Raw genomic sequence first — 14,345 nt, 5'->3', positions numbered from 1 at the left:
CACGTACGCTTCACCGTACGATTTAGCGTGCAGTGTTGTTTCACGCGAAACAACGGAACACTTGCTAAGCTTCTCGATGGTACATTGAGCAACAGCAACTGCTGATGTCCGGCCAGTCGACGATATCTTTAGACATTTAATTATTAACACTTTACCGACCGATAGCCGATTAATCGGTTTTTTGTTATCGACACTTACCGACCGATAGGCTATTAATCGGCTTTCTGTCTCCGACGCTTACCGACCGATAGCCTATTAATCGGCTTTTTGTCAACGACAATCTTTCTCATTATTTCAGCAGTAGTTTGTTATTTAGTACCAAGGTTGCTTGTTCAGTTGCGTCAGTTTCGTAGGCTCTCGGTTTTATACGAATTTCAAAAACGTACCGTTCGCGATGCTGAAAAAGTACGGTATTGGAGAGTCTAAACCGAAACAGAGCCGGCGCCAGGGAGAGTCTGCGCCTGAGATGCCGGTCGGACGTGCGTGTGCTGTTGAATCGCTAGCGGTCGGTAAAGCGCTGACAAGGATTACATGAAATATGATTGTTTGTCCGAATTATCGTTAGTTGAAATTTGTCGTAACTAGACCGCGGATGTTTATGCAGAATTATAGTTCTGTGACTAAGACTGAAGAAACGTTGCAGCAAAAATTTCGTTGTTTCTTTTTTTACAGCAACTATACTATGGATATTTTATATATCTTCGTGTATTATGCGCGTGCACGTGTACATTTTGTCTTAATTAAATGCGCGTAAACGTCCGCAGTGCAACTGTAGTATCGTTAGAAATACAGCGAATTTTGTTTCCAGTAGTTTGATGGTCTCAGCGATGATCTCTGTCGGAAATTGGAAAACGACAACGAGAACGGCGTATCTTAATTGTCAATGTCGAATACGCGTTGAAACTTGCAACAGCCAATTTTATCCAGCTAACGATAGTTACCTCGCAGTTCAGCACTGCACGACCATCCTTGAGAAACGCTCTTAAATTTCAATCTACTTTACCGACCGGTATAAAGTAGAATTGCGCTTTTAACGCTCTCGGCGAGGTTTGGCTAGGTAAACAGGCGAGCAAAAATATTATTCTCAGATAAACAGAAGATTTCGTAGAATTACAAAAATATTGTCAACCGGCGGTACGTTGTTTCTCGTAGGTGTGTGTGTGCGTGTGTAAGCCCAGATGAAATTAAGGATTTCATAAATATTTACGGATACGTGTTCGTAAATATTGATTTATAAATATGGAAGACTCGCGGGCAAATGGATTTCACTGGCGGCAAATACGATACGAGTTATTTTTTCACCATTTTAATATAAAAATAACGTCGTTCTCGTTTCGGTTCCATCTACGTATTATTTTCACGGCTTGGAATTTTCTACTTTCTGTTTCTGGCTTTATGTCTACGTACGTACCTGCAAGTGGATTTTGCTGGAAATATTGGGTCAGATCGTTTCTTCGGGCCAATGGCTGGGTTCTTCGTAACGTTGTTACCACGCCTCGCGTTCGCGTTTTTAAAGCGTTCCAACCTGACCTCCGCTTGAGATAACTTCCTGGTAACACTTTGTTTTGGAAGCTTGTCAGGAACATCGACCATAAAGTCCTCGGGGAATTCCTCGCTCTCGAGGTCGTTTTTAACACGGTGCTTCAACGTCTCGTCGTACTCCATCAGATGAAGTTTCGCCATCATACGATTCCTTTCTATCATATCTTCGTCCAAAACTTCCTCCATACGTGTCTGCACGAATGCAATTGAAATATCCGGGTAAAAATTGCCCAAGGGAATATTTCCCTGCGCTATGTACACAACTAAAATTGCCAGATAGCGAAAGAACGTGCATTTAAATACGTCGAGTGGAAATGATAGCGTGGCTCTGAAATATTTCATCTCGATTACACATCACAATTAATAGATCTGATCCTAAGCTAAACAAATTGTATTTATCCTTGTGCTGTAAGTTTTAAGAATGCAACGTCTTTAAACGCTCGTCCTAGAAACTTTCCAGTTACGTCTTTGTGTTTACTGTTTATTACAAGAATCCAAGGATTCTTACTATTTAATTTAATTAATGTTGTAATAGTAATGTAATTACTATGTAATTTAATTACTATGAAAGTATTTTTCCAAATTTCATCCTTTAACTTGCACCTCGTGTCCGAGATTTTCCACCCTTTGCACGAGCTAAGTCGATACTTGCTGCTTCGCGTATGGTAAAAATACGTGGCAATTCGAATCCAACGCGTACCGTATGTATCACGTGTGTATATGTGTGTGTATGTGTGTACACATACGAGGCAAATATGTTAAGAAATGCTATTTCAATAGGGAAAATTGCCACGTTTGGAAAATGGCGCGTTACCTCGTCTCGATGGTTTCCATTCGCATATTGCGCGACGTGGTTCTCGTTTCCAAACTCGTCATCCTCTTGGTGCTGGCGCGCGCACGGACCGAACGATTCTCGACTGATTTCCTCGTGATACGAGACGATCGGTTTGCCACCGTTCAAATTGCTGTTCACGTCAGCTTTGGCTACTCGTTTCACAGTCACCGACTGTCGGTTCACCGTCAAATTTCCGTTCTTCTGCACGCCGTTTCCGTTCGTCTGTTTCCGCGATTTGTTCTCCAGCGGCTCCAGTGGGTAGCTTCTGTCGATGCCCTTCACCGTCGTTTGCCGTCTTTCGTCGAACATCTGCCTCACCTTCGCGAACAGATGTTATTCTTACGATTAATCTCGTCGCTGTTTGTTAACCAGTTAGCCGTTGCGACCACTTTGGTAACTTTGCAAAGCAATGTGAATGAACCGTGTGGCAAAAAGTAAGCGGCGACGAGTATACTCGTCAAGCACAGAGTGTGTGTTATAATGTGGAATTAAGCTGCAACGATACGGTTGTTTTATTTTTGAATTTGATCAGTGACAGGTTTGTGGTAATACAAAATGTTCCTTCATGACGAGTATACTCGCGAAAAACGGCCAACTGGTTGAAAGCAACAATGGATGAGATAGCGTTGTAAGTGTTTGTATATGTCAGAAGTATGCAATCATTTTGAAGTAACAGAATACATTGCAAAAAGTAAGTGGCGACGAGTATACTCGTCAAGCACAGAGTGTGTTTTATAATGTGGAATTAAGCTGCAACGAAACGGTTGTCTTATTTTTGAATTTGATTAGTGACAGGACTCGTCGTAACGCAAAGTACTAGCGTTTCTTCGTGACGAGTATACTCGTCAAGCACAGAGTGCGTGTTATAATTTGGAATTAAGCTGCAACGAAACGGTTGTTTTATTTTTGAATTTGATTAGTGACAGATTCGTGGTAATACAAAATGTTTCTTCATGACGAGTATACTCGCGAAAAACGGCTAACTGGTTGAAAGCAACGATGGATAAGAGAAAAGATAGAAGATGGATAAGTTAGAATAATTGTTTATTAAAACTTATCCATCTTCTAGAAGTGTGCAAACTATACTAATTTGCCAACTAATTAATTGCTAATTAACAGCACTAACGAAGTTAAATGTACCAAATGTAGCATGCAAATAGTATAATTTAAATAGTATAAAAATATTTAGTATGTTTATAGAATACACGTAATCGTAGTCAGCAACAGCTTATCAGAAAATGTGACGATGAACAATAAATTAAAAAAAAAAAGAAGAAAAGAAGAAAAGAATCACAAGGAGAGATCGTTTCTCCTATTTCTCGATCCTCGCAGTTGTAACAAATTTTCAGAACAAGTTCGTTCAATGTTACTCGAAGGTTTACCTTTACTTGTTGACATAATTTCACTTCCCGACAAACTGGTTCCACGCTCGACAACGCTCACTTACGAATTCTCAAGATTGCGGTCAAGGCTCGCCAAACCCTTAATCTTCTTACCTTTCTTCAATAATAAACGCAACCATCCACCTTGCTTCGAATTCTTCACAAATATTTTATGCAACACATCGTATGTTATATGCGAATATCAGCGTTATATACAGGGTGTGCTTAACTTCAATGTCAAAGCTTCGCGAGGGCGTAGAGGATGGATAAATTAAGCAGTGAACTGCGGAATTTAGTTTTAAAAGTGCCTGACGAGCCGCGTAATTAAAGTCAAGCAACGACGAGTATATACGTCGAACGCAGAGCGGGTGCTCCTACCATAAATTTTACATTTTTATTCGACGAAAAATGAACGATTCATCGTTGAGAAAGCTATTGTTATTAAAAACTTACAAATTGGTAAAAAGTAATAAGTTAAAGCATACGAACAATTGGAAAATAATAAACAACTTAATTCGTAAGAAACAATACATAATCGATACACCAAAGACATTAATCAAATAATCAAACTTATTTTATAAAATACACAATAGGTTTATTGGAAATATAAAGCAAACTCACTAAATGTTATTTGTATTACTTTTTACCAAAGTCTTCAATTTTTATAGCAAATGCTACTGTTTTATTTTACACGACGAGTATATACGTCGAACGAAGTTAACTGGTTAGGAAGAAAAGTCCAGCAGGGATTTTCTCTTGGAGAAAATCGTGGTGAGAGGAGCAAAACAGTTCTCGTTTCTACGCTTGTTTATTCGCGTTATCGTCTATTTAATGAAGATACTGCTCAAAATACTGGCCTCACGCAGCGATGCGAGCATTGCACTTAACAACGACCGCTCTAATTGCAGCCAGACATTGTTCCGCTGATATTTGACGCGGAAACGTGCCATAACGCAAATAAACAGATGAACAAATGAAAACGTTTTCGTTTCTTTCGTCGCGACTTTCTCCGAAATGCAACGAGAACGAGGAAATCTGTGAACGACCTTCACAAGTTCTTTTTTTTTATTATTTCACACTTTACCGACCGATAGCGATTCGACAGCACACGCACGTCCGACCGGCATCTCAGGCGCAGATTCTCCCTGGCGCCGGCTCTGTTTCGGTTTAGACTCTTCGATACCATTCTTTTCGTTCATCGCTAACTATACGTTTTTCAAATTGGTATAAAACTGTGACAGTTTACAAAGCAACGCAACCGACTCTACTCCTTCCTCCTTTTGCTTTATTTTCTTCGCAAAATTTACAATAGGAGCATCCGCCCCGCGTTCGACGTATATACTCGTCGTCGCTTGATTTTCGCTAGGCGCGGGAGTTTTGAAACTAAACTCCGCAGTTAACAGGTTAACGAACGAATGTGTGCTTCGTGGGAGGAAAAAAAAAAAGAAAAAAGAAAAGAGAAGGAACGGAACGGAAGGCTGAAAGGCGGTTCGTCGTGATTCTCAGCCACGAAACAGCGGCCATTAGCCCATTCAAGAAAGCGTAGCGTGAAACCGCGTTACGACAACGCGCGGCGCGTTTCCACGCGAGGATTCGCTCACCTTTCCACCTTGCGAGGTCGAGGTTGTATGGCTGCTGCTCGAGGTCTTTGTGACGGTGTGCTGGCTGATGGAGGTAGCATGATTCGAGCTGTTGGAGCCGGCGCTGCCTCGTTGCACCACTTGATAAGCTCGTTGCTGTTGTTGGTCGTAAAGCTGCAGCAACTTCTGCTCCTTCTCCTGCAGTTGCTTCTGCTGAAAGCGAGCCTGCGACAACCGCACGTAATTTTCCCTTAGCTTTATCATATCTCGCGGGGCAATGTTTCTCGATGGCGACAGACTTCTACGATTTTTAGCCTCGTCTTTAGCTTTAAAAGTCAATCGATGACAAATTTCCAAGTCTTATAAACTTAGGTTTGTTCCGAGATTTTAGTGAAGCTCATCAATTCCGTGACGTGAACGTGAGCACGAGCGTGACAAATTCTTTTAAATTTGTCGTTTGAAGGGATTTTTGAAGCAGAATGCTATCCGTTTGGGAAATTGTTGCTCCTTGCTTTTGTTTAATTTTCTTAGTTGTTACAGAGCACAGCCATTGGGCTTATGCGTAAGATCGTTTAGCTTCGGATCGCTTAGGTTAGGTTTAGGTTAGGTTCGCATCGCTTAGGTTAGGTTTAGGTTAGGTTCGCATCGCTTAGGTTAGGTTTAGGTTAGGTTAGGATCGCTAGGTATGCGGTCGAGTACAAGACACTCAAGGAACATGTGAAGTTTGCAATTTTTAAATGCAAACTTAAACTTTAAATTTTCAAAACATGTGAAGTTCGCCTTTTGAAATTGATAATAGGCTTGAAGACGGTTTTTTTTCTATACTTTTCACATACTTTGCTACGAGTCTGGATATTTCTTGTACTTTTTAAATACTTTTTTAACACTACGGTCTTTAACTCGAAACTTGTGAATGGATCCTGTAACGACCCAACGATTACATTTGTTTTTCAGAATCTACACGAACACTTTAACGAAGCAAACTACTCAGACGTGTTCTTTTTCAACGATAAAATGACCAGCCAACGCGGGATAGCCCAGCAAAGAAGCACAATCTGAAATATTGCCGAGGACTCAACCTTCCACAGCAACAACTCTTCAAACGTCACAAGTTTGCCGCGTAATGAACAGGCTGCAGTGATCGACAATTGTCACTTTGTCAATGTTCGCGTAATCGGGCGAAACGTTCGTCCAAAAACTTGTTTGCACTTGAATTTCTTCGAATTCAACTTCTCCCGCAATAGCCTCGATTCCACCTCGTAACTTATCGCGTCTTTAACCCAAAAGAGATTCTTAAACGCACGGCAATCTTTTTCCTTCCAAAATTCCTTTTTTTATATCGCGCGATCTCCTAAAATCGCGCAATCGACGAAGCAACGAAGCGATCAACGCGACTGGTTTCCACTAGCTCGATCGATCCGCGATCGTTTCGTAGCTGATCTCCCTCGTGGAAACAATTAAGCCGAAGCTGTGATTCGCGAGCGAAGTTAACGCCGGCCGGCTTGCGACTTCTGGTTAACCGCGGCTCCTACAGCGATAGCTGCACAGACTACAGTGCGAGCGATGCATACGCGGCGCTCGCACGCCGTGCAATCTCATCGATTCCTTTTAACCTACATGCCAAGGGGTTAGTAAACTCGTTACCTCGCTGAAGCCGACGGAATTCTTCCCTTAATTCCAAGCGAGAGCCTAAAGACCAGGCACTAAGCGTTAGACGATTCATTATTACTCGAGCGATCGACTAATGGACTTGAGATTAAGTAGTTGGCTGGTTTTGACGAGTATACTCGTCACGAAGAAGTAGAAATATTCTGTGTTATGACGAGAAATATGATGAAGAAAATAAAACAGTCCTTTCAGTACAATTTAACTCTATATTACAACAGCCACACATATTGTGGTACTTGACGAGTATACTCGTCATCGCTTACTTTTTGTCACACACTGTGCTGCTTGACGAGTATACTCGTCATCATTTACTTTTTGCCACACATACTATGCTGCTTGACGAGTATACTCGTCATCGCTTACTTTTTGCCACAGACTGTGGTGCTTGACGAGTATACTCGTCATCGCTTACTTTTTGTCACATATTCTGGTACTTGACGAGTATACTCGTCATCACTTACTTTTTACCACACACTGTGGTGCTTGACGAGTATACTCGTCACGTGTAAAAGGTCGTTGCAATTCGCTGTTTAGTAATTGCAGTAAATTGTAGTAATGAAATTAAAAAATAAAACAGTCATATTATGACAACTTCATTCTATATCATAACAGCCATACATATTCTGTGCTTGACGAGTATACTCGTCATCGTTTACTTTTTGCCACACATCCTAGGTACACGCTTTTCAAAATTTTCAAAGAGATCGCGGTATCTAACTGGTTAAGGAATAGCGTTTATAATCGAAATTCTATTTCCATATCGAAAGCACGTAATTGTAGCCTTTGTTTTCGTCCACGTGTAGTATACCGTTTCTATTTTTATATTCCAAAGTAGTCATCTCGTCCTATCGCTTATCGATCACATCTTGCAATTATATTAGAAACGCGTCATTCAGAAAGAAATCCGAAACAAAGTGATGGAGTAAAAACGAAGAAGACCAATACGTGGCTCGTTTCATATACAATCAATCGTCAGTCAATGTATTACAATCAATTTTCGAACGACGTGAGGACAGAAACGCGGGTAGACGCACCGCGTGCGTCAGATGGTGTTACGAGCAGTGCACGTGCATATGACGAATCAGAAAATTCGTATATGATTCTTCTTGTACAGCTTCATCATCTGCTCTACGTACGTACTTTTGTAATAAAAGATCCTTCAAGCACGTAAAACAACAACGACGTAAACATTTTCTCGCTAAAGCTAAGTCGACGAAAAGAGGAACACTTCTTCTCGACAATTACACATATTTTCTACCGCGATTGCACGAACTTTTATAAAACATTGATCACAAATCTTCAGTTACCAGGTTTTCAAATATTTTACATCGTCCCAAAAGTTTCTTTCATTTTATTGGGTTGGCAATTAAGTGATTACGAATTTTGCCACTAGGTGGTATTGACAAAATCCGTAATCACTTAATTGCCAACCCAATATAAGCAAACATTAAATGCGCAACATTTTTTTTTGTGTTATTTTATTTGTAGTAACAAAACAACGAATAAAACAAAAAATGTCTACCATTTCCTTATGAAACGAGAGAAACTTTTTACCAAATATAATGAAACAAATTTTGTCAGGTTAAAAAAATCGATTTAGTTTCGAACGAACGAAATTTCCCCACCTTACGCCGTACGTTTTGCAAAGGTGAAAGACCCGTCGACGCAACTCCCACCAGCCACTTAATTAAAGTCGTGGTGAATAATCGTATTCGCGAACGTTCAGCTGACGTTGGCGCCTGTCGCTTGTGCGAATCAACCGGCCAGGGATTCGTCTTCGTCGAAAGATCGAGTATTGTTTGATAATCAAGAGGAAACTGTTAATTGGATAGCCGTCGAATCGTTGAGCCGGCAATCAGGCGGCCTGCTAATTGATTTATTCCTAATGAGCCTGGTCGGCCGCGCCGCGTCCATCGTCTCTCGCTTTGTACACGTGCAAATTCCTGGCTCGGCCACCCGTGAACGCGTAATTCGTAATGATAACGAGACGTTGATTGGACGTCGATTAGCGTCGATGTTTCGATCGGTTGCCTGAAATATTTTTCTCTTTTTTACGCAACCGTGTCACATCGTTGCTGGCGTTTCGTCGATTAGACGTGATTTTTCCACCAACGTGATCGAACGACGATGGAAAAACAGCTTCCGCGCTTGTTTGCTTTCCGCTTAAATCGATTATTGTAATCGCGACGATGTTAAGGTTGCACTTGCTGCTCGCAAACGAACGATAAGCAGAAAAAGAGATTGCACCTACATATGTATTGGCTTGGCAACTAAGTGATTGCGGGTTTTGTCATTGCCACCCAATGACAAAACGCGCAATCACTTAGTTGCCAACAGAATATTATATAACCTAACCTAACCTATTGAATAACCTAACCCCAATCACTTAGTTGCCAATTGAATATTATATTATATTTATAATTGTATCGTTTGAATGTCGACTATAATTTGATTTTGTAATTTGATAATTTGATAATCTGATAAGCAGAAAAAGAAATTGCATTAGCTTGGCAACTAAGTGATTACGGATTTTGTCGATACCACCCAATGACAAAATCCGCAATCACTTAGTTGCCAACCGAATATTATATAACCTAACCTAACCTAACCTAACCTAACCTAACCTAACCTATGAAATAACCTAACCCCGATCACTTAGTTGCCAATAAAATATTATATTATATTTATAATTGTATCGTTTGAATGTCGACTATAATTTGATTTTGCAATTTGATAATTTGATAATCTGATAAGCAGAAAAAAAGATTGTATTAGCTTGGCAACTAAGTGATTGCGGATTTTGTAGTACCACCTAATGGCAAAATCCGCAACCACTTAGTTGCCAACCGAATATTATGTAACCTAACCTAACCTACTAAATAACCTAACCCCAATCACTTAGTTGCCAAACGAATATTATATTATATTTATTAATTGTATTGTTTGAATGTCGACTATAATTTGATTTTGCAATTTGATAATTTGATAAGCAGAAAAAAAGATCGTATTAGCTTGGCAACTAAGTGATTGCGGATTTTGTAGTACCACCTAATGGCAAAATCCGCAACCACTTAGTTGCTAACCTCAACGAGCATTTAGATTGACCCGCGTTATTTGATCTTTGGAAATTAATACGAATACGTCGTTTCGTTAGGTGTTCAGATTGTCAGAGGTTCCAGGAAGATTATTCGTTTTAATAATACATAGAATTGATGTGTTTTCTTAATTGCGCATTCTTCACATGTCACTTCCTTTCTAGGTTGCTGTGTCTCACGCTATAATTACCAACCATTTACAAGTCGTTAACAGTGTAGCCACGTAATGTTAACCAATCGATTGGAGTAGCGAGCACGCGAATATCCAGCCGCCTATATATATGAAAGAGAATTTTCACAGCGATTTACGAAGTACGCGTACAATAGCAAGGGATCAACGACGAAGACCAAAGCGTGTCATGTACGTTTCACGGAAGTATATTTCCGGATTAATTGAAAGTACAAATTAAAACTCAAACTTCTCCGGAGGGTGAGCTACGTTTTACACAATGAGTACAAAGAACGTTTAATAACGCTATAAATATCACTACGACAGCCACTCACCAAGTACACGTACAATAAGAGAGAAACAACGATAAAGAAAACTGAAAACTGTCAAACCACATGATCCAGACCGTGTCAAGTATTTTTTAATACTTCACCGATCTCTAGCGGTTCAACAGCATACGCACGTCCGATCGGCAACTCAGGCGCAGATTCTCCCTGGCTCCGGCTCTGTTTCGGTTTAGACTCTCCAATACCATTCTTTTCGCTAGTAAGTTTTTCAAATTGGTGTAAAACTGTAGGAGCTTACAGAGCAACGCAACTGACGCAACTGAACAAGGTACCTTAGTACTAAATAGCAAATTACTGCTCAAATAATGAGAAAGATTGTCGGTGGCAAGAAGCCGATTAATAGGCTATCGGTCGGTAAGCGTTAGCGACAGAAAGCCGATTAATAGGCTATCGGTCAGTAAGCGTTAGCGTCAGAAAGCCAATTAATAGGCTATCGGTCAGTAAGCATCGGCGACAAAAACCGATTAATCGGCTATCGGTCGGTAAATTGTTAATCACAGTTGGTGTGTCTAACAAAAGCATGTTTGTCAGACCAGCTTGCGATCCTTTCGAAATACAAAGGAAATTTTCGAACAAAGAAATTGTACAAACAACGTGGAACAACAACTGTAAAGCAATTTCATCGCTACGAGATACGTCGTAAACCGTGCGAACAAACGTTTGGTCAGATCGTTCTTAAACGTTTCCTCCAAAGCGTTGCTGTGTGAAATGCGTTTGCAACAGCAGCAATTAATCGATTACTTCTAAAAATATTTCAACTTTGCCAGTCAGTCTGTCGGTCGCGCGTTCTATTCCTGACTTTGCCACCTGCGGTGTATTCGAAGCAAAAACACCTTTTACCAAAGGCAAAACAAAACGGACGAAAATGGAAAGGAGCGTGAGGCAGCCTCTATTTTCCAAAATAACAACTCGATGCAACGGCTTCTGCGTAGGTGGCACTGAAAACCTGACCTCGCAACAGCAGTACGTTCACCTTGCCCTTAAATAAGACTCTGGATTGCCGTGTACCGGTCCATCGAAACGGTCGAGACGCAGAGAAAGAGAGAGAATAAAAAGAGGGAAAGAAAGGAGGAAAGGGACAGGTGGGCCAAGGGGAAGGATCGCAGGTACATTAAAGAAACAAGTAGCAGCGGAGGAAAGGAGGTCAGCGTGGAATGGCTGGCGAGAAACCGCGCAATCGTATCGTGGCTGAATCAGTGAGGCAAATGTAAAGAAAGTAAATGTAGAAGAGCTAGATAAGACTGTAACGTGCTGTATATTATAAGGAAATTTCTTTCCGACGATTTTCATTCAGCTTACTTTTTTTGCCTGTCCGTCCGGCTGGAATTTTTTTTCTAAAACGAGGATTCAGCTACTTGCCTAGGACAACCAGAGAGCTGAAAGTTGGAAAACACGCTCGTTTTACCATGATAACACCGTGTAATTTCAAGAAATCGATTCTTCCTTGCGGATAATTGTCTGGTTGGCCCAGGTGAACTCTCCAGATATCTTCTTATCGCACGGTACGGCTCAATGTACGTTGTCGGATGACAATTTGCAGGGGGAAAATAAACAATCAGGTGTGTAAATTGGAAAAGTTGAAAAAGATGGTTTCAATTAAAAATAAGTACTAAGAAGAAGAAAATGAGTTTGTTAAAATCAGAAACCTGTACATGTTGAACACGAAATAATCGTATAATCGCGGTATCGTATAATAGCGTATTAATATTGTTATTATTATTATTATTATTATTATAGGGTATTACTCAATTGTTGAACTTGTATTATTAAAAATAAAAACCTGACGAGCTCACATTACATTAGTTGGGAAGTTTTCAGAATTGTAAAGCTTTCGAGGACTCTCTGTCCGATTGGATAAATCTTGGATTTACGATTCGAGTCAAATATTGTTGCATTTGTACGTGGAAATCGTTAAAACATTGCTTTGCTTGCCTTCGTTGGAAATTTCTTCATCCGAAACGTTCATCGAAGAAAGCAGAGGACGCGTTGGTCGAATGGAGGTTGCGTCGCAAGGTTTTTAATTTTAATACTTTATTTTCCATAGATTATTCATCGATGGTACTTGACTGAAAAAATTATTTTCTTCTTCCTGGTTCATTTTGAAATAAGAACCGTGTTCCTTAATTTTATCAACTAGTTAACTGTTGCGACTTCTTTGAAAAGTGTGTTCCTAAATTGTGCCGCAAAAAGTAACCGATGACGAGTATACTCGTCAAACATACAGAGTATGTGTGGCTGCTATAATACAGAATAAATTTGTGATTTGACTGTTCTATTTTTCAATTTTATTATTACAGTTTACTCCAATTGCTAAATTGCAATTAAAACAGCAAATTGTAACTACATTTTCGCGTGACGAGTATACTCGTCAGAACACAAAGTATTGCCAGCTTTTCGTGATGAGTATATTCGTCAGAGTACAAAATATTGCCAGTTCTTCGTGACGATTATACTCGTCAGAACATAAAGTATTGCCATTTCTTCGTGACGAGTATACTCGTCAACACCGGCTAACCGGTTAATTTACATATTTCATTCTCGTCTGCTCGTCTAGGATCGCCCAAATGATTATTCGTGATGGACAATGGATGGCCATTGGGTTTTGATGGACAATATGGACATTGGCCAACAATTTACTAATCGATTAAAAGGCTGATTCTGCGCACAGAATATACAGTGTATAAATTTGTTCCTACGTGTATCATAGTATATTTATTTCCAGTTCCACGTTCGCTATATATATTCGACTAACCAACCACAGCGAACACCAAAATAGGGACGTTGGCGAGTGATGCAGCGATATTTGCAAGCCACAAGATCCTAAAATTGCATTCTCCTACCTTCAAGATCACCTGAATTTGCTCCAAAAGTAGCTTCTCAAATGGAGAGCTAAAATCAACGAGACTAAGTCAACCCGTGTAAGTTTCTTTTTCAGGAAAGAGCAATGCCATCCCAAACTTTATCAAACGCGTAAAAACCGCATAAAAATACCGCAGCTGTGAACAGTACGATATCTGTTGTATTGGCAACTAAGTGATTGCGGATTTTGTCAATGTCATCAATGTCATTAGACATTGCCAACCCAATAGATCTTCCCAATATGTTGCACGCAATAAAGTCAATTGAAAGGAACAATTAATGGTAAAAAGAGAGAAAATAGATGGAAGATGCGAAAATATCTACTGACAACTTGTCAGAAAGCGGGGATTATCAGCGAGGAATAAGACACTTATTTATAGAAAAGATAACAAGGCCGATATGGATTTATGGCATCGAGCTACAGGGTCGTGTCTGTAAATCCAATACTGTCATCGTACAAAGATCTCAAGCCAAAATACTCCGCAGGAAGACGGATGCACCGTGCTATGTATCAAACAAAACGCTGCACGATGACTCTGACACGCAATTCATCAGACGGACAATACGAGAAAGAAGCAACAGCCACTACATCAAACTGGATCTTCGCAGCAATCTTCTCGGTTCTACCGGTTCTGAAGAAACAGGGTTCTGGAAGACTAAGAAGACAGTGGCCAAAGTGACGTCAAATGAGTCGACGTTACGACATACAGGGTGAACCAATATATTGAGATTACTGTGTTTTTGATAGTTCGATCGAAAATAGCTTTATCAGGTACAGCGCGGTTTCGAGAGAGTTTCAACGTGATTATAGTAAATTTGTTGTCAACTCTCTGTTCCTCATGATTTTTCGACATCAGCTTGAATTTTT

General features: G+C 40.2%; 1 protein-coding gene across 1 annotated transcript in view; it reads right to left on the bottom strand.

The window, feature by feature from the left end:
• Positions 1-14,345, bottom strand: part of LOC117237784 (serine-rich adhesin for platelets-like) — a 29,960-nt gene that overhangs the window by 13,071 nt on the left and 2,544 nt on the right. The window contains exons 2-4 of the mRNA XM_033502116.1: positions 5,361-5,564; positions 2,357-2,695; positions 1,412-1,734 (exon numbers count right to left, since the gene is read on the bottom strand). Coding sequence (XP_033358007.1) covers positions 1,412-1,734; positions 2,357-2,695; positions 5,361-5,564 — 866 coding nt within the window. The remainder of the gene's footprint in view (positions 1-1,411; positions 1,735-2,356; positions 2,696-5,360; positions 5,565-14,345) is intronic.

This window comes from Bombus vosnesenskii, unplaced genomic scaffold (genome assembly GCF_011952255.1).
Source record: "Bombus vosnesenskii isolate JDL3184/JDL3185 unplaced genomic scaffold, Bvos_JDL3184-5_v1.1 scf7180000013402, whole genome shotgun sequence".
Classification (NCBI taxonomy): Eukaryota; Metazoa; Arthropoda; class Insecta; order Hymenoptera; family Apidae; genus Bombus; species Bombus vosnesenskii.
This window is presented reverse-complemented; position numbering and strand designations above follow the sequence as displayed.